The sequence below is a fragment of the Phasianus colchicus genome, chromosome 3, assembly GCF_987193195.1.
Source record: "Phasianus colchicus chromosome 3, bPhaCol1.hap1.1, whole genome shotgun sequence".
Classification (NCBI taxonomy): domain Eukaryota; kingdom Metazoa; phylum Chordata; class Aves; order Galliformes; family Phasianidae; genus Phasianus; species Phasianus colchicus.
Window position 1 is genome coordinate 62,594,583 of NC_143438.1, and position 20,774 is coordinate 62,615,356.

The 20,774-nt window shown below is 37.3% G+C and overlaps 1 protein-coding gene across 10 annotated transcripts in view; it reads right to left on the minus strand.

Moving 5' to 3' along the window:
• The window catches only part of NCOA2 (nuclear receptor coactivator 2), a 185,045-nt gene that overhangs the window by 63,763 nt on the left and 100,508 nt on the right, over window positions 1-20,774 (minus strand). For all 10 annotated transcript variants that reach the window (XM_090137699.1, XM_090137696.1, XM_090137693.1 and 7 more), the window contains 2 exons: window positions 10,479-10,580; window positions 9,443-9,615 (listed from right to left, as the gene is read on the minus strand). In XM_090137699.1, the coding sequence (XP_089993825.1) occupies window positions 9,443-9,615; window positions 10,479-10,561 (256 nt within the window). In that variant the 5' untranslated portion in view covers window positions 10,562-10,580. The remainder of the gene's footprint in view (window positions 1-9,442; window positions 9,616-10,478; window positions 10,581-20,774) is intronic.

Sequence of the window (20,774 nt, forward strand, 5' to 3'; positions counted from 1 at the left end):
GGCAGTATCTGGAATATCTCCAGTTTTGGAGCATCTGCAATTACATTTACTCTGATTTTTTTCTACTTTAGAAGAACTTAAATTTATTTATGTATTATCCATCTCCTAACTGATGTTCTCTCTAGAGAAAAATGGCATGCCTTCAGAGGGAAGAGGAAGAGTATGTGTGTTTGTATGCGTGTGTTGTGTACATATTACAGCACCCACTGCCTTGTAAAACACATACAGATGTTCCAACACACTTTAATGACAAAAGGAAACATAAGGCATGTGTGTCTTGGCTTTCTAATCACCTGCCTAAGGATGTTCACTAGGAGTTCCAGTGTATGTCACAAAGAAAGTAAATCAGTGCTTGCCATTTCATCTTTCAAGCTTCAGCCTATATATTTTTCCCCCACTGCACACTGTGGGTTTTCATAAAAGAAACTGAAACCTGAAATATTAGCTATTTTTCATATCCTCAGTCATTTCATTTGAAGAGATCCCCATTTCTAACTAACTGTGCAACTGTCCATATACAGAATCTTTGCAAAAATAAGAAAAGGCATGAGTTAGAGCAGATGCAATTATCTTGTTTTCAGTTTGAACACGGAGCCTTTGATCAATACCTCTTTAACATGCTGTGAATCCACAGGTTTTCAGGATTCAAAGACGGTATGAAAGGCATTGCACTCTACTGTGAGTAAATATTGTATTATTACTTTTCAGGCTGCATTCTTTAAAAAGAAAAGATAAAAGCCATGTAACACGAGCTGGGTTCCTTATAGTAGATGATCTTATTTTGACTGAAGTATCGTCATTACTCTCAGTAAATTAATTTGCTATTCCATAAATTAAGCTCTACAGAGAAAATCAAGGTAACATGAAGCTTCCTTCCTCATTTACTTTCTTAAAATGTTGCTCATACTGCATGCACTAATCTAAAGCACACAGCAAGCCTCGGTGGCCTAGAGTCAGTACCTTTTGCTTAGCATATTCCAGCAGCAGTAAAGACTACAAACACTAAGATTCTAATCATAGAATGGCTTAAGTTTGAACTGGAAGGAACCATGAAGATCATCTAGTTCCAACACCCTACTGTGGGCAGGGCTGCCACCACCAGCTCAGGCTGCCCAGGGCCCCAGGCAACGTGACCCTGAATGCCTCCAGGCACAGGGCATCCATAGTTTCTGGCAGCCTGAGCCAGTGCCACACCACCCTCTGGGTAAACAACTTCTGCCTAATATCTAATGTAAATCTCTTTCAGTTTAAAACTGTTCCCTTTTGTCACTATTAATACGTGTAAAAATTAAGTCTCTCTCCTGTTTGTAAGCTCCACTGAAGTACTCAAAGGTCACAATGAGGTCTCCCTGGAGCCCTCTCCAAGCTAAACAAGCCCAGCTCCCTCAGCCTTTCTTCATAAAAGAAGTTCTCCAGCTCTCCGATCATCTTTGCGGCTCTTCCCTGGACCTTCTCTAACATCTCCATCTTTCTTGTGCTGTGGGCCTCAGGCCCAGACATAGTAGTCTGACACACGTGAGACGAGGAGAGGATCTGATAAAGTGTGGCTTCACCAAGAGCAGATTATGCCTAACCTATCTGGTGGCCTTCTATAATGAAGTGATGGTGCTGCTGGACAGTGGAAGAGCAAATGATGCAATCTACCTGGACTTGTGCAAGGCCTTCGACATGGTCCTGCACCACATTCTTTCTCTAAATCGGAGAGATACTGATTTGAAGGGTGGACAGTTCGGTGAATAATTGTAGCCAGAGGGTTGTGATCAACAGACCCTTATCCAGGTAGAGGCTAGTCACAAGTGGTGTCTGCCTGGGGGTCCCATCTTGGGACCAGTGCTCTTCAACATCTTTATCAATGATAAGGAATCTAGTGCACTCTTAGCAACTTGGTTGATGACACCAAGCTGAGTGGTGCTCCTAATCCTTCTTCAGAATCTAAATGTAACGTTTCTAATTGACCAGGCACCAGAGGGCACAGCTGGTGGGAAACTGTAAGCTAAAATCTTAGTTCAAATTGTGGAGTTATGTATGTGAGTCTTAATTTCTGTGTTTTATTCTTTTTCAAATTTAAAATGTAAAAATGCATTTATGATGTCTGTAGAGTTCATAAAAGATTACACGATAAATGGCAAAAGAAGAACTGTAGAGTTTTGAAATGCAGCTTGTGAATATGCTATTTCTGAGAAGGTAGACTCCAAAACCCTAAATTTCAGGGAGAGATGCCTCTGCCTTACTTATATATTTTTACCAAACTCTCAGAAGTTAAAACACACATTGACAATTCTATAAATACTAAATTAACTTACTAAAAAACGTCTATAGAATACTAAATTAATTTAGTTTAAAAGCAAAAGTTAAATGAAAACACTCCTTCGAGAAACATAGAAGGAGCACTTTAGCCAAATCTCCCAAAGCATGTGAGATTTAGCAGAACCACCTGAATTTTGTATAGCATTCCACACGTCTTGGACCACAACCATCTTTGCAGGTACAGAACATAAAATAAACAACCACACTCCACTAGATTTGAATGATTTTTTCTCTTGGTCACTTAGAAGTTATGAAAAAAAAAACCAAAATTAAAATCAAAGAAAAGCAGAATTCAAGTAGGATACAAAATAAATAAGTTTTCCTGTAACGCTTGCCAATAACTACTACTGCTAATTGAAATACCAGTGAAGATTCAGTTCCTCTTCAACTTTGAGCCACAACTTGGAGTCATAGCTTAGATTTCCAGTTTAAAACTTCAAGAAACTTATCCCTAGAACATTCATCACCAATGGACAAAGCACACATCTTTCTAAGAGAAAGGCATTTTTGACAACCAGAAATGCTCAGCAGCTCCCAGGTAGCCATAAAACAGGCCGTGGCTCAGTCACTGCAGGCTCTCAGCCTGCTCTTGTGCCTATAGCTGTGCAAGAGGAGGTCCCACCAAGCCTCTGTGGGGAAATAGCTCCTCTCCTACTTTGACAGACTGGCCATATCGAAAATACGGCTCACTGCATAAATGCTAATGCCAGGGGAAGGGAAAGAACAGGAACTTGTGGCCACGATGAGGGCTGAGACGGGTGGAAGTAGCTCTTTCAACAGCTGCCTTATTTCCTGTGGATTAGTTCGTGCCCACATATCAACATCCTTAGGATCACTCTATTATTGCTCTTAGTGAGGAAAAAAAATACAAGAAACCTAAATCTCCTACTCAGATGACAAATAAACAGTCTCATTAACTTTGAGGAACAAGGTCATATTTATTCTAAACAAGCAGATAAAATTCTAACCATGACTAAGGGAGCAAAAAATGACAACAATCCAATAAAATCTCGTTATATGTATAGATGTTGTGCTGATTTCACAATTTTGATTAACAGTCTGGTGATTATTTTTGCCTGTTTTCCTGAAGTGATCCCAGTTTGATCCCACTGTAGACAAGCTACATGCCATAAGAGAGTCTTCAGATACTCTTACCATAAGTCATATTAGGGAAATCACATACTGTTTACATAGAAAACGATTATAGTAACTATATAAAGTTTAAATGCTTTAACTTGTGTGTAGACAAAGCCTATTTCTGTATGATCGGCAACTCCACTGAAAGAAGCAGACCCCAGGAAATTTCACACTTGGTGAATCTGCTGTCTAATGACTACATGTCATCCAAGCCAGCAGAGAAATTGACATTTTGCATTACCTAAAAACAGTCTAAATTCTTCATTGAATCAGCAGTTCTCTGGAGGCATGCAAGTATTAAGTCAACATAACAGGATATTTAGCTGAAACGCATTACGATGTACAGAGGAAGATCAAAGCCATTTTCAGCACATCACTCTCAGCTGTTGGTAGTGGAGACAGCAAAACAAATTCAGTAATAGATTTTTTTTTTTGTAAATGTTCTGCATAAATTGCTTCACTTCACTATACAAATTCCTCTGACATTTAATTCAGCCTTAGAATCCTCTCAAACTGAAAGCACAGCATATATAACCAATAATAGCTACGCAGAATTCCTTTGAAAGATTCCTGAAGTATAAAATAATGTATACGATGGCATCAATTTTAAATCTCCTGACATCTCAAATACAATGAACTTAGAATAATCTCTAATTACAGCACAATTGACTACCTGAAATACTTTCAAAACAAATAGACAAAAAAAAAAAAAAACAACCCAAAATGTAGTACACATATGCTCTCCTAAAAGCCTGATTTTGCAAGATATTTACACAAAAAACTTTAAACCTATAAGTAGGTCCACTGACTTAACAGGGATTACTCATGCTCTGCAGTTGCTTAAATATCCTGTGAAGCACGAATCTAAATTCAGATCTGATAAATTCAAAGTAACAGCAGCAAAAGTAACATCTCATTACACCTTTAAGACCATGCTGTTTTCCTTTAGCAAGCAATTTTACGTGCATATTGGTGCTGCAGGTAGCAAAGAATATCTGCTGGAGTGAATTTGTGATTACGAAGTAGTACCGCTATAGGGAAGCAAAAACTGGCTTTGCTATCATAGGTGAAATCAGCGAAATAAAGTATATATGATTAACAAGCTCTTTTTTTTTTTTTTTTTTTTTTTTTGTAAATTCATACAGATCCCATAGCTCCTACATGTCTCTTTCCATCAACTAATATTCCTTCCCCCTGTGGCGTTCAGCTTTCACATGGTGATTCGTTCTGTTCAAGGTCTGTCTTGTAACGCTACTCTGAAAACAAGATCTGACAACTCAAAAGTTGTCAGATTAATAAATTAACAGCTAGACTCATAATCACCACCCTAATACCTCTTCCCTGTACTACCGAAAACCTGATACACAGCACATGAAGTCTTTTCAGAAACCAGCTGGGCTCCGCAGGAAAACAGAGTTGAGAGATCAAATTGCATTTGGGGATAGTTTGGTACAGTAGGTTACATCCCACTGAGAATGAATCTAAATAAGCCAAGTGCATGTCATTGTTAAAAAGGCTTCTGAAAAAAGAAAGGCTTGAAAAATAGGGGAAAAATAAGAGATGCAGATCTGGAATTTAATAACAGGTACTCAGGTAAATTGAGGAAAAAACCCTTGTGATGTGCTTGAGGGCAGGCCATGTTCTCCAGCACTCCCACCAGAGGGGTCACAGAAACACAGCTTCACTAGAGAAACTGCTGAAGGAGCTTGAGGTGTCTTCATTGTCCTCTGGCACCCAGCACACTTCTGATACCCAGAGAAGAAGGTAAAAGCACAACTAGATAATGAAGATAAAGAGGTTTCAAAGACTGAACCAGGAGATGTTCAAGCAGTGAAATATAATGAATAGTCTCTATTTGACAATGTGAGCTATCTACCTGCTGACACCAATGTTAGCGTGACAGACAAAAGAACTTTAAACTATGGGCAAAGGTTTAATTTTGATACAGTGCTTAATAAAGGGAAAAAAACAAACAGCTAAAGGAGGATGTAGCAACCTAAAACAATAATGAGAAAGAAAAATAAGGGGAGAGTCAATCAGAGGATACGATTCAAGGAAAGGGTGTACCATAGGTATGAAACCAGTAAGATCACTGTGAAGCAGTTCAACTGATTATATGACAGCTAATTATAGCTTCTAGGTTACTTGGCAAATAAAAGAACATTGATCCCCAGAGGTCTTCACACTTCCCTAAAACAAGCTCTTCAAATTAAGCATGCGCAGGTATGAATTTAATGTGCTTGTATACATGTGAACACCAGGCTGTTTTTTAAAAAGTAAAATTCTCAAATCTCCAATAGAAACATCAAATTAAGATTTACATGAATTGAGCTTCTGTTTCATCTTTATGCTGAAAACACATTTTTTAATCTCCACTGGATGACAACAAATATGTATGAGATCACTGTATGATAATACGGTAAGAGATCTCACAAGAAAATTAAGCTTTCTTTTATTTTTTTAAGCAACTTATCTTCATTCTCCCAACTACTATGAACTCTTCAGAATCCAGATTAAAAACTGCATGCAATGGTTACATCTTCTAAATATCTTTAATTCATCTAGTGAAGTCAGTTACATGCATATATTTATAACTTTGCTTCCAAATTGAAATAAAATGAATCTTTAACATACCACAACTAAAGAATCTTTGAAGTGTATACTGTGAGAAATGATATAATGATAACGGATAAAGTATTGCAAATACATATTTGCATATAAAATATATCCAGATAATAAAATATTAAATTGCACAGTATTTCCGCAGCAAAAAATCTATTACCTTTTTCAGCTACTAGCCCAGAAATTTTGACATGGGAAATGAATCTCAGTCTGTACTCTTTCTTTCCTCACTTTCATTCCTAGAACCTAGAATAAAGCCTCCCTGTCAAATCCCAGTGGCAGCTATAAAACTTGTTGCCTTCAGTGGCTTTACAAGGTATTTATAAATGACTGTGCTTTTGTAAGTAATTAAACCTTAATGTGTGATTCTATTTATAGACAGAAGAAAATGTGTTGGAGAATTTTTAGTATTTATTTACAAAGTCCAAGCTCTTTAATAAAACTTCTAAATAATAAAACTGAAATAAGTTTTTACTACTTTACTTTTGTCTTTGAACAAAGACCCACTGTGCAAAAACTGAGCAACCCCAATTTGCCCATGTCTGGGCAAAAAAATATCTTAAATGTAAGACAACATTATTTTTATACCTGATTTTCATGGCACTTTATGTAAGTATAGTATTATATTTGTTATTTTGCTTTAGAAAAGTGTACTACTTAACATAATGCAAGTGTTTCACCATTGTAAAGGTCTTCAATCATACAGTACGCAGAATCACAGAATGGCCAGGGCTGGAAGGGACCTCAAGGATTATAAATCTCCAATCCCCTGCCACATGCAGGGCCACCAACCTCCACATTTAATGCTAGACCAGGCTGCCCAGGGTCCCATCCAGTCTGGCCTTGAACACCTCCAGGGACGGGGCATCCACAACCTCTCTGGGCAGCCTGTTCCAGCACCTCACCACTCTCTCTGTAAAGAATTTCCCCCTGACGTCCAACCTAAATCTTCCCTCCCTCAACTTAAAGCCATTTCCCCTCGTCCTGCTGTTATCTACCCTTTCAAAGAAGATGCATAGGCAGTGAAAAAGCCACCAAAAAGACTTCTAACAACCTAGAACTTATATATTCATCATTTAAATACATCAAGTGCAGGATCCCTACATGAAGTGATAAAATCTCTGCAAAACATGAGACAGCAATAGCAATATTTTCATTATCTCTTCAATACATTTCTTTGGTTAGGTTGTGAACAACAGAAATAATGTTTGTGAAGTTTGAATGTTTACTATACATGACCTGCATTTGTTAACAAAATGCCTGTTTCAAAACAATGTTGTATTTCAGAATATGCTGTCAGATGAATTTTTTCTTAAAAGGATAATCCTTTACGTTTACTATAACAACAAACAGATGCAGCTTATATATAGAAATTGATATCAATTATTTTAAGGGATTAATTTGAAATACAATAATCCTTGTTTCTAGACCTTAAGATGCTGTTGTGACCACTTTCAAGGCCTCTATGTTTTGCAATGCCCCCTAGAGAAGATTAAGGTTTACTTTACATCAGCTATTAGTTTCACAGAAAGATGCAGTTATCAGGCAGCCTAATTGTTCTCAGCTGAAGAACTCTGTGTAAAAGCTCAACATCATAAAGAGCAGTTTAGTGTCTTCAGTGTTCAATGGTTGCAATCTACATCTCTTTGTTGAAACAAACAGCATTCTTTGCTTTTTTAGACTATCTTTACAATTTTACTTTCAACTGTTTTTGCAGTAACACGTTATGAGCTTAGAAAATGAAGTGTACCTTTTGTTTTGATACAATTCTGGCACTACTGTTAGCCCATGATGACACAAATAACACGGATGTAATCTGGTCTGATGCATGTGAACATTTTATAACTATATGAAAACCACTTTTAGGATACTGGTCTTGACCAGCAAAGCCCTGCATGTGCCAAAGCCAGCATTACTTAAGAGTCAGATTTTCACACTAGATTTTCTGGAATTATGAAGGGGACTAACAGATTTCTCTCTGTGCACTCACTTCCTAGGAAAACACCATTCTGCTGTTACTGGGAAAAGTTTCTTCTTTATGCCATCTCAGGTAAGGATAAGGAGAATATGTCCCCTGACAACAGCAAAACAAAACCTCAACACTTAATGTGAAAAAGGGGAGAATGATAAAAAAAATAAGGAAATTCTCCTAATATGAGGCATGAGTAACTTCACCAAAATAATAAATTTTGGCAACCTAATAAGCATTAAAAAAAGAACAAACCTAGACAGAGGAACATTTCTAGAGATTCATCAAACACTGACACGTCACAGACTTTGAAGCAGTATGACTCCTTGCATTTTCCATTTAACTTTGAGTAGGCTAATATCTGGAACTACAGATCTACTTATCTACCTGTTTTAGAAATAAATCTATGCCTAAATTAAGCAAGAGATAATCTCCAGTTTTATACATTCACATATACAACATGGAAAAGGAACTACTATTTACTTATGGAAACCACGGGATACTGAAAAAGTGAGAGATGTTTGAAAGTGAAAAAAAGTGAAAGTGTTTGAAAACCAAAGGAATTACTCTAAATACAGCTTATAAAGAAATTCCAATCTTGTTTTAAATTAAAAGAAAACCAATATGCACACACTTTGAAGAACTTGAACTGTTCCCAAACACCTGCAGCGCTATTCATGCCTGTCCAGATAGACCCGTGCCATCAATAACACTTCCAAAAATTTTAAGTTCCTAAAAAATTTTTTTTTGGCTTTAAATAGGAAATATAACAAAAGAAAAAAAAATACAAAACTAATCTTCTAGACAAAGAACAGGAAGAAAACTGTCACGTTCTCTGGTTTACATTTATAACAGGACCCTATCTGGAGATTAGAATAGCTCCAGATCTATTGTAGTTCAGGATGTGATGTCAGAATTTAGGGGACACAGACCATTTAGGTCACAATATCTATTCATATGAACAAAAGAAAGCAAGAGAGGGAATGCAGAATACTTTCATATCCCATGCTCTCCTGGATTATTCCTATTTCATGTGGAATCATCCTCCATGTAAGAGTATATCAGTTCTCTTTTTTCCCCCACAAACTCATCCTACTAATTTAACTTTTGTTCAAGTACAGCTGATTTCAATCACATTAGATGCACACATTAGTCTGACTGACCTTCTCTCCCTGTAGGCTATTTCTGAATTTTTAGTGAAGGTTACTTTTAAAATGCTGAACATGATGCTTAACACACTCCATTCACATTACATTATAATGCTTTTTACAATGATAAAAAAAACACTTGGAAATTTACTAAAGACAGTCTGAAGAAACTGAGTTTGTAAAAAAAAAAAAAAAAAAAAAAAAAGCTAGTAATAATAAGCACGGAAAATATTAATAGTCAGTGAATTAGACTTCTTACCTTGTTCTTTTATCTGACGAATTTGCTTCACAGTTTCTTTCAAGATTGCACATTTGTCAGGTTTAAAGTTAAAGTTGTCAATATCATTAAAATTCGCAAAAATCAGCTCTGCAAGCTCTTCTATGTATTTATTCTCTTGCTCACGATTGCGTTTCTCAGTGCTTCTTTTAGGGCTGAGAGAGAAGCACAAAAAGGTATTTAATGTCAGTTCAATTGCTTTCTGGTCAAAGATGATTTTAAATGGTTTGAAAGTAATCTAACAAAAACAGAAAGAACTGCCCTCTCTCACTACAAAACTGTAACACACATGTTACTCAAACAGAAAGGTTTATTCTCAAACAAGCAAAGCAGCATTTAAAAAGACATTATTTATTTTTCTCTGTAGTCATGCTTTGTTTCAAAGGATTAACTGGGGCAGTGGTCAATTTGAACATTTACAAGTCTGCTTCCTCATGTTGCTGAGAATCCAAGGAATACCAAGCAGTGACAACGTAAGAGGAAATAAAACAGCTTAGAAAGTTAATTTAAACAATTCACACTCCCTGCATCTCCTTCTGAAATTACACAAAAAGGTCATAAGAAAATATGATAAATGAACAAGCAGTTACAGTTTAAAAATTATTCCAGTGTTGTTAATGTAAATTTTATGAAACTGTGAAATCTTTTTCAATTTCCTATAATAATGTACAAGAGAGGTGGAAAAAAACCTGTTAGGTTGGTAGTATGAGTGACCGAAGACTCTCTGCAGTGATCAGCCAAAAAATGTTTTCACATAGCTAATGTATGATCACCCAAATTGCACTGTATTTTGGCACTACAGTAGATTAGTAAAAACATAAAAATAAATAACTAAATAAATTCCAGCCCCCACACTCCATCCACAATGACACAGAATTACTGAATCAGTATGGTACTGATCCCTCCTAGCTAGAATGGCAATTCTATCATTCTCTAAGGATTATGAAAAATAGGTGCTCATTTATCAACTTTTTCTGATTCTTTTTCTTTTAGTGTCCTCAGACATAATTGGTCTAACCTGGGTCCAAGCTGATCAGGATCCTTGCGCTTTCTTGACTCTGCCCTGGATGGGTCAGAGGTATTTTCTCCCATCCCACTCATCTTGAACACATATCAGCAACTGAAAAGAAGAAAACACAGGGAAAGCATTATGTGGAAGTATCATGAGTTCCTCTGTTCGTGTTTCTAAGTTTCTTGTTCCATTCCCAACTCAAGTTTTTACTTTGCAAATCTATCACTTGAAATAAGAGTTTGAAAGGCACCAATAAAAATACCATGTTTATGATCCTACAAAAAGCTCTACAAAACTCATCCAGAATAAAATTTGTGGTGAGCAAGGAAAGCATTCTCATCTCTTTCATTGTCATCAATTCTGTAGGAGAAGATAAGTACATTTTGTGCCTGAGTTGCTGAATTTTCATGGCAATTTTGCAAGGCTGAATGAGGAAATCCATAATGCCATACAACAAGAAAAACAACAGAATTGAAATACATGAAATGAAACATGTATCACAGCTACATAAAAAGTCAACACATACAGCTTTGGTTAAAAATCAAAATATGATGTTTGCACAAGTGCGTGTACAACATAGTAGAAACTGAACATCTGTCAACACTAGAGATCACTGAAGAATTGATAAATATTTTGCATATTTAATCTAATTCATAAGGAAAATAACCTGCCAATCTATCATGTGTTAAAACAACACAGGCTCATCACAATTTATGCGATAAACAGCCCAGGGAAATCCTGCCCTGCTCCTGGCCCCTATTGTCCTGTGCGCCTACAAATGGAAGTGGTCTATCCCAGTTTACACATTTCTCAATAATTAGCAGTATTCCAGAGATAGAAAGCGTTCTAAGAAGAGCACAGGGAGATGATGTAGGTCATCAAAAAGACCGCATAATGCAGAACAAATTCACCATTTGTCCAGTTGCTGCCAGATTTGCAAGTCTGATTGCAGAGCGACACTTCCAGACGTTACAGAAAACTTCTACATTATTCGGGATGGGCAGAGAAATAACCACGAGGGTCATAACAGAGCAGGTGAACATTTCTAGGAGGTGATTCATACCATGCTAAAAGGAATGCTGGAGGGACTCATCCATGATTACTTTGTGCTGGCATGAAGTGGAAATTTTGGTCAGGTATCAAAACCAGTGGGTTCACCACCTCCTCCAAGCCATCATTTCTGCCAGCTCCCTTTCCTGTGCTGACCTTATCAGCCACACTGAACTTAATAAGTGAACTGATGTGGGTAGGAATTGCAGTATCCTTCTCTTTTTCATTTTCTCTTTTTAGATGTTGGTATTAAAAGTGTTGGCTCATACTGTAAATCTTCGTTTTCCCAAGGTTCAGGCTGAATGAATATAGCGGCACAAACAGACTGAAGGCTGACATCTAGGCAGTTCTGCAGAGATACAGTCATAGTTGTACTGTATACTGAAAAAGTTTTATTTATTAAGAGAAACAAACAAACAAAAAAACAAAAAACAAAACAAAACAAAAAAAACCCAGAACAGTTTAAGGAGAAAGTGGCGTTGTTTTCCTCGATACTAACTGGAGTTCATGAAAAAAATAGATCAACACTGAACTGTATAGCTTCCTGTACATGGTTGGTACCAGATCCTGTTACAAAAATATCTGGATCATCTTCTTCTTTATAATGTCCATACATACATAAGTATATATCCATGTATGCACATACCATCAATCTGTTGAGAACAACCTGCTTTAAGGCCTTCTTGCTCTGGTTCTGCAGCAACGGAAGGGCATGGTTTAGTGGACAATTATGGTGGTAGGTGGGCGGTTGGACTAGCTGATCTGTGAGGTCTTTTCCAACCTTGTTGATTCTATGATTCTATTCCCAGAGCAGACCTGAGCTTTCCAAGAGAAGACTTTCCATAACAAAGAGTCAACCTGCATCTCACAGGGCATTCCCAGCACCACACCAAATCCGACCTTGCAGCAGAGAGCAAAGCATCTGCGGAAGCCTCCAATGCAACTTGTGACACACTCACTGCAACCATGAATCTTATCTGATTTATAATCAGATGCTCATGTCAACCTCACTTACCTAAATGCAAAACTAGATGTATACATTTGTCTGGTTGGTAAAAAGCTAAGCACTTCCTTGAGAATAGGCGATTGCACAAGTATGCAACAGTAGAGAACCAAGGAAAAGGAAATATACTCTTAAGAGTGAGTGCCAAATTCTGTACCTGGACAGGGCGACTCTGGCTGTATGTACAATCTAGAGAATGAGATACTGGAGAACAGCCCCATGGAAAGGGACCTGGGGGAGGTTCTTGTTGAAGGCATGTTGAATCTGAGTCAGCACTGTGCTCTGTGAGCCAGGAATGCCAACCGTACCATCAGATGCAACAGGCCCAGCGCTGCCGCTGTGTGAGGGGAGGGATTGTCCAGCTCTACACCGCGCTGTGCGGCCGCATAGCACAGAGCTGTGTCAGGGGAGGGGGCTGGGTGGTAGGAAAAGATTGTTCACATGTGAGTGCGATCAGGAATGGAACAGGCTCTCCATGGCAGTGGTCACGGCACTGAGCTGCTAGAGTTCAAAGAGCGTTTGGACAACGGTGTCATTTATATGGTCTTATTTTTGGGTGGTGCTGTGTGGAGCCAGGAGTTGTACTCAATGATCACTGTGGGTCCCTTTCAACTCGCCACACTGTATGACTGTATAAAGAAAATTGTGACAACAGTTACAGAAGAGTTGTGAGGAGCCCATAGTCCCAGACTCTCAGGATGGCCTCACTTCAAAGACTAAATTTTTCAGTCACCATCGTGAGAAAAAACAAATCAGCAACATGATGAAAGCTGTACATTCCAGAGATCATCTGATCTTCGAGCAAGTCTCAGATTGTGGTCTAAATTTCAGAAGAAAATTGGGTTGGGGAATTCCTTCATTTCTTATGCTTCCCGAATATCACCTGAGAAACGTTGCGTGTTTTTATAAAGAAAAACAAGCATAGAGGCTCACAAAAATCTGTCGAGCATTCCATCACATTTAGGAGGAACACCTCCCTTCAGCCCCCTTTCACCCCAGGGGAACAGGGACAGATATCTACAGTTATTCTAATCTGTTGAGCTTACTTCAAAGGGAGCTTTATTTTTGCTAGAACCCAAATTCTTCCAGTAGCTCCACCAATATACAGCCAATTCTTCTTCCACATACACCCATGCTGTTCTGTATGAATTTCCTACTTCTCCAATATCATCTTGTGGAGGACATGTTAAAATTAACGTCCCACCATAAACATCTGAACTTCCGTCTTTCTGTATTTAAAGCAAACAAAAGTAGCACCATTATTACGAAATTAACATCTTCTCCCCATGTTAAATGCAGGCAGTCATTCCAAACAGTTTTTAGTTAATTATTTTTATTAATTTCTTCTTTTTTTAAAAATTATCTTTTTTTTTTTTAATTTGCATTTACGGGCCAAAACATCTTTTTCTCAGCATCACTGTCAGTCAGTTCTTAGAATGAGTTACCTTTTCCTTTTTACTCATCATAAAGTTTTTCTGGAAATCTACCACCCACTACAATGTCTTCTGCTCTCCCTACGTCTACACTAAAAATTGCATTCAATACCTCACAGATCTCTATAAGCTCCACTGTTCCTGAATGTTAGGTGTCTGTGCTCCAGAGCAGAATGCAAACTCCAAGCTAGTGCCTTGAAAAGTGAAGAGCCAGATAGATGATACTAAGGCAATCTAAAAAAAATCTCACAAGCCAAAATGAAAATCACTTAGCACTATCCAGTACAGAGCACTAAAATCAAAAGGACGTGAACCCAAATGTATACCAGGAGTATAAATTCTGAGGGAGATCAGAGTCTGGCTGGGGTAAATAAATTCCCACTGTTCTCTTGGGATTTAAAAGCCAAAATGCTGAACTGGGACAAATGAGGAAGAATCATCCATGTTAAAAAACATGGATAAATCTGCAGCACTGTTCTTCCATAATGCTAAGTACCAACTGCAACAGAGATGGAGATTCAGTTCCCTCTTTGCAGAGGGATTTCAAGCCTATATTTTTAATCATGCAGAACAGCCCCCTGAGGTGATAGGCTATCAGCTTGCTGGAGCTGGATATTTATGAAGCCAAGTCAATTAATTAACTCTCACAGTGCAGTAGGAACCTTTAAACATGTACTCAACTTAGGTAAGTAGCTTGTACATTGCTTTAAGAAGCAAGGGTTAAGGTTTGAGTCCCTTGAGCTGAGGAGGGCAGCCACCCCTCCTTCCTTCTCAGCAGTGACTCTAAAAGGTTGAGTAGAGCCAAAAAGGTGAGAATCTACCCCATTTCATCATTTGTTTTGAAACAAAAAACAAACAATCAAAAATCAACCATAAAACAACAACAAAAATCAGCTATTTAAGGTTGGCTTGTTTTTTTTGTGTGTGTGAGCTAATTCATGTTCCAGATCTACACATGCTACCAGATTAAGACCACTGGGCAGTACAGCAAACTCAGTAATTTCAATGTAGCAGAAGCAAGAAAATAAGGCCCCATTTTTTCAGAAAAGAGTACTTCTTGGGACATGTAGAACTACAGGAGCAGACATCCAGGAATTTTTCAAGTGAAAATGGTAAAAATCTAATGACTTTAGAATGTAAGGATCTAAACATAAAAACAAACATTTGTGGGTCAAGATCAGCTCAACTGTATAGTGGTTTTGAGGTGCTGCCCTCTTAATTAATTTACACATCCTTGAACTTTCCTGGTTCTTCAGTATTAGCAATAAACCCCTAACTATACAAATTTAGATATTAACAGGATGATACAGGAACTTTTAAGGTTCTTCTAACCAATCTCCCTGAAACACACAGAACAACTTTCTCAGACTACAAAATGCAGCTTCCAAACTGGAAGACTAAATTTTCCTAGGAAAGATGAAAATTCAAAACTGAAGCCACAGAGAAGCCGCAGAATGACAAGTTAGAGGCTCAAAGTTTTACTCCAATAAACTTCCCCTATAGGCAACTACTTTAGATTAGAAAGCAGCATTGATCTTGCTTGTCTTCTTATACATCTTTGCAGGAATTTCCAGAAAGAAAGATAAAGAAATAGAACAGTTCAATTCATTTAGTGCTTCAGAAGAAACTGAAATGAAATATCAGCTCTACCATACGTCTTCTGAAACAATCTGCAGCAAAAATCAAGAAAAAGTGGGTAACGATTATTTAGCTTGGTATTTACTAGGAAAAGAATTAAGTCAAAGTGGGAATTAGTAAGAACAAAAACAAGTAATCACTGAATAGACGACAGAGAGTAGGGCAAATACTTCTGTTAATGAAAAAATTACAAGATAGCATGTCAGACAATGAGTTAAAACAATATTTATTTCAAAGAAACTGTTATACAAAGGGGAGTTAATATGAATGTCTTGTAGAATTAACTGCCATGCAAGATCAGGCACTCTTGTTTTATGGTATAAAATGTTTGGAAGTTGAACTGCACTCCAAAATACAAACTTAATATCTCACTGTGGAATTAATTTCTTGCCTTCACTGGCAGTAGCATATTTTTCAACTATATATATAAATAGCTGAAAATGTATTTACATGTAGTTGAAATATATATGTATATTTTTTTTCCATCTGTGCTACCGAAAACCCTTGCAACAATAACCAAGAGCACAACTTCTAATGCTGACTCAGATACCACTCAAATTTCAATTCCACTGGGCATCAATGAGGAACAACAGGGTAACGGAAAGATAAAGACATTCACTGCACCATTTTTATACAAGGAAGTAGATAATTAGAGAAACTGCATTATTATTACTAAAAATACCCAAGGACTAAATGTAGGCTCAAACAGATGTCCTGTTTGGGACACCTCTGGTAAGTAATTAATTACTTTAAATGTATATTTTAAAAAATATATATTATTTAAAAATATTTTAAAGGTGTATTTTTACCACTCTCTTTTATATCACTGCTGCAGGACTAAGCATCCAAGATAGTGGTACATTTCAGTCTAATCTTTCCAATCGTTAAATGTAAATCACAACACAAAATTAATTGAACAATCTCTTGGACGGTGTACATTAATAATGACAGTCATTGAGACCTATTCAGTTTCCACCAGATGTTGGGGGATTGAAAAGAGAGCCAGAAAGAAGTTTCAATTCATGTTTTTCTTGTTATCAGTAACAAAACAAGAGTTTCTGCTCTCATTGTGGCAGCACATCCGCCTTCACATCCTCTACCGACAACTGCTCTAAGTTAAAATACACAGAGAGACTTTTCAATGTGATTATGAAGTAATAGTAAACACAGTACTTTACAAGAGAACAGTCTTAATAAATGCCATCAAGGAGCATGATATATAGAGTAAACCTTCAAGCACAGATCCTCAGCATTAATGAATCCAGTTAATCATCCAGAGTTAATGTAGAAGAAGATTGTGTGCATTTTTATCTCTTATCAGTTCAGGCCATCTTCCAAACAAGGCCTGTTAAACTGACAGATTTATTATAAGCCCAACAAATGCAGTTAAAGAATGAATGAGGATTACACCTTCAAAGCTGCTATTTCAGTCTGAGAAGTAGCAAACAAAAGGTAACGTACCATATAGCAGGCAAGCAGGTAGCAGTACCATAACGCTACCCTTCCAGCATGCATACAGTTAGTGCAGACACAATTGCTACACGTAGAAGCAATTTATTCAAGTTACTGTTTTGGTGAGTAGTAAACAGCAAAGAAATACTCAGCTTCCTGGCCAAAGAAATTATAGCTCAATGAAAATTTTGGCTAAAAAAATTCTCTAACTGCCCAATTTACCAATATAAACAGCTCATATTTCTGTGGTTAATTATAAACTGAAACATGCGTCCATTCTATTATTTTTTCCTTTTAAGTTCTCATGATTAGAAGCTTTCAGTCTCAGTTTCAGTATTACTGATGCTCCCTGTGTATCGCTAATTTTGGTAGAAGCCACAGCAAAGTTGGAAGTCACATGCAACTCGTGATTCTTCACATTTTTTCTTGCTTATACGCTCTTTTTCATTCAGTGCATTCCTCAATCTGAAAATATTTAACACTGGTATACGCTGTAATTTTCAGCTCTTTTGAAGAAGGCAATAATGGTAAGCACTTGCTAGCAACTTTCCCAGGCCTGAAAAGGAAGTCACTGTCAAGGATAGGATAAGACCCTGGACCAGAGTCTGTGGCCACTGTAGCCTAAGGACAACCCAACCTTTTATTTGTGAGCAGCAGCAACCAACGAGGGTGGTCTGAAATATGCTTTGATTCCCAGCATTTGCCACTGAGCAAGTATAAGAATCACCACCAGCCGAGGCAGCCCGCCTGTGCCTGCACAGCTCCGCACATGGCTGGGGATGCTTGGACTCCTTGGGAACTGACTGTCTCTTGTACTGCTCTTCTGACAAATTCAGAGACATGTGGCTTTGGAAATAAGTAAAAGAACAGAGATAAAAATCAAGGGAAATAAAAGGAGGGGAAAAAAAAAATGAAAAAGATTGCATTGTCTACTAAAGTTAAATTAAGGCAAGATATCCATCACTACAAAGTTCAACAGGGAAAACAGGGTAGAGCCATATTGAACCACTGCTCTTCATACACACCTTGGTGTAAGCAAGCAACATGTTCTACAGTCAGCTTCTTACACCCAACCATAATCACTCAGCACATGGAACTGGGACATACCCCAAGAGAAACAAGTCCATTCTGCCAAAATAAGCAAGATGGCCAGGACCTAAGTTGGCAAGGTTAACCTCATATTGAAAATCCTAAGTAATTTATCCAGAAGTACGTCCTTTTCTTTTCCTGAAACCCCATCTCTACTTTCACTGTAGATGAAACTGCCTGCAATCAACACTCTACAACAGTCACATGGTACAAAGTGAAAACAGAAGAGTTTCTGTGACAAAGGTAGCAGTAGTACCTTGAAAAACTCAATGGTTATCCTTAAAGGGCTTGCATTAAAACCTGATCTGCACCTGTGGTTAATCTGGCTGTAGCCTTTTCTATCTGAAAATAGCACTCATCACTTCAGAGATACAAATTCATTTGAAAGTGAGGCTAGTAGAGGCAACATTAAAATGAGATTTATGGTAATATTTACTGAATACTGCTTTATGCTTCAACTCCACTCACTAGAACATAATTTATTAGAAAACACAACTGGGCCAATGTATAAGAGAACAGAACTGAGAGAACTGGCTCTGACACTTACCACTTGTATTTCTGCTCAGTCTACAAAAAGGCATAACAGATAATAAACAAATGTTTAAGTGGAAGGCTCCTTCCTTAACGATATTTTTTCTCTTATTCTGTGTAATGGCTTTAAAGTGGTGTATTAGTGACAAGAAGGCATATTCCATTTGCAGACTGAAAGCCAATAATGCTCATGAATTTTTTAGCTAAAAGACACGTCAAGATGCCACTGCAAAGACCATCTAATAAACACATTAGGCTTCAAATGGGCAGCAGCAGCTCTTTAACACATGCTCTAACAATCAAATAAATGGCTAACATTAATGTTCAGTGTTACGGGCTGGTATTTAATAGGACTTTCTTTAAAATACACCTAAATCTGAAATATTAACATGTTTTTTTTTTTTTTTTTTCCTCAGATAATCAAAACCACAGGTTTCTGAAATCTGCAGTTCCACTTCAGACCTCACCAAAAGCTCCTGGCTGACAGCAGCAATGTAAGATGGCTCCTATCTTCTTCATTCTCATAGGTGAGGTCTCTTAATACAGCCAGTCACTGAGCTCCTTACAGATTAGCCTACGTCAGCCACCTCTAATACGCTCAGGAACAGCAAGACTGAGATTTAATAAGACAACACAGTAAAATATCATAGGAAGAAATCACCCTTTTTACCTAGCATACAAGAGTTTTGCTCCATTTCTACTTTCAAAAAGTTTTCTTTTTTTTTGACCAATACGACCAGATGTGGTGCTATGGAAAAAAACTATTCAAGGTTCTGCATCATAATTTCAAGTTTGAGATTTTATCATTATCAAGAACTATCATCTTCTCATTATCAACAACTAATTCTGATTCTTGATCCTCAATCATAAAAGAAAAGTAGCTAAAGCCCACAGTAGTTTCCATTAAAACATCACAGTAAAAACAACAGAACTCACAGGGCCAAAACATTACTTGTAATATACATCAGTCGCTCTTCTATTCTTTTGTAAATAAGGAAAATAAAAACCAAAACATAAAACAAAAAAGCCTAAATCTTTATAAAACCATTTAATCTTCTAGGTTGCATTTGATTCTTATCAAAAAACGGCTGCAAAAAAAAGTATTACAACTGCAAGAACATTCACTGAAAAAGGTACAAAATTCTTACATAGGACAATTAGTTTAATATATTTTTTTCCTTATACTTCACGCTTATTTATACTTTTACTTAACAAACTCGTTTGGAAATGCAGTATTTTAAATCTGCTACAGTTTAAATCTTTGTGAATACCACAGCTGATAAATTAAGCAAACCTAACATCACAGAAAATGTCATAGGAAACCTTGTGTTTAAATTGCCTTCATTTCAACTTGAAGGCCCCATTGCAGCATTTAGTCAAGCCTGTTTAGACTCCTACTGAATCCTTTCTGCCAACCTCAGTTTCAAAACTCATCTGTCCACTTAAATACCCATGCCAACATTCCCCCCCCAAAAATGATCAAGCAGCAAAGGGGGGAAAAAATGAACAGAAAAGATTGAACCTATGGCTTTCTCACAAATTTAAGCCACTGTGTGAAAATTCAAACCCAGGTACGTTTTTGCAGTCATCACAAATACTACTGATGTGCACGTATGCATTACTTACACTACCAGCAGCTTATACAGTTAGGTGTGATTTTCATGATGCCTATCTTAATGGTGAGAAAAACTTGGTCACAATAGACAACGGCATTTATGCATCTCCACGTCACCTGGAATGCCTATATTAGGATTTAACTCAAGATACCTGTCAAATAGCAGCCTGTTTACTTTAGATAAGTACATTCCATTAATAAAAAGCTCAAAAAACTGTGTTCGGTAAGGGTAGAAAGTGAAAAGCAGAAGCTGAGACAGAAACATTTCCATATCAGTTGTACAGGATATTATATACAATTATCCATCCCATTATATTGAAACCTGAGTTCTATCACTCATCAACCTCAAATTCAGTGACTTCATATAGTAGTCCTCCCAGGATTAGCTTAGCATCTCTGCATGGCTACATCACTCAAGAGCTGACAATCAGATACATATAACACAAGCTTGCTGGAGCTTCAGCAAGAGATGCTTATTCTGCAGCCCACCA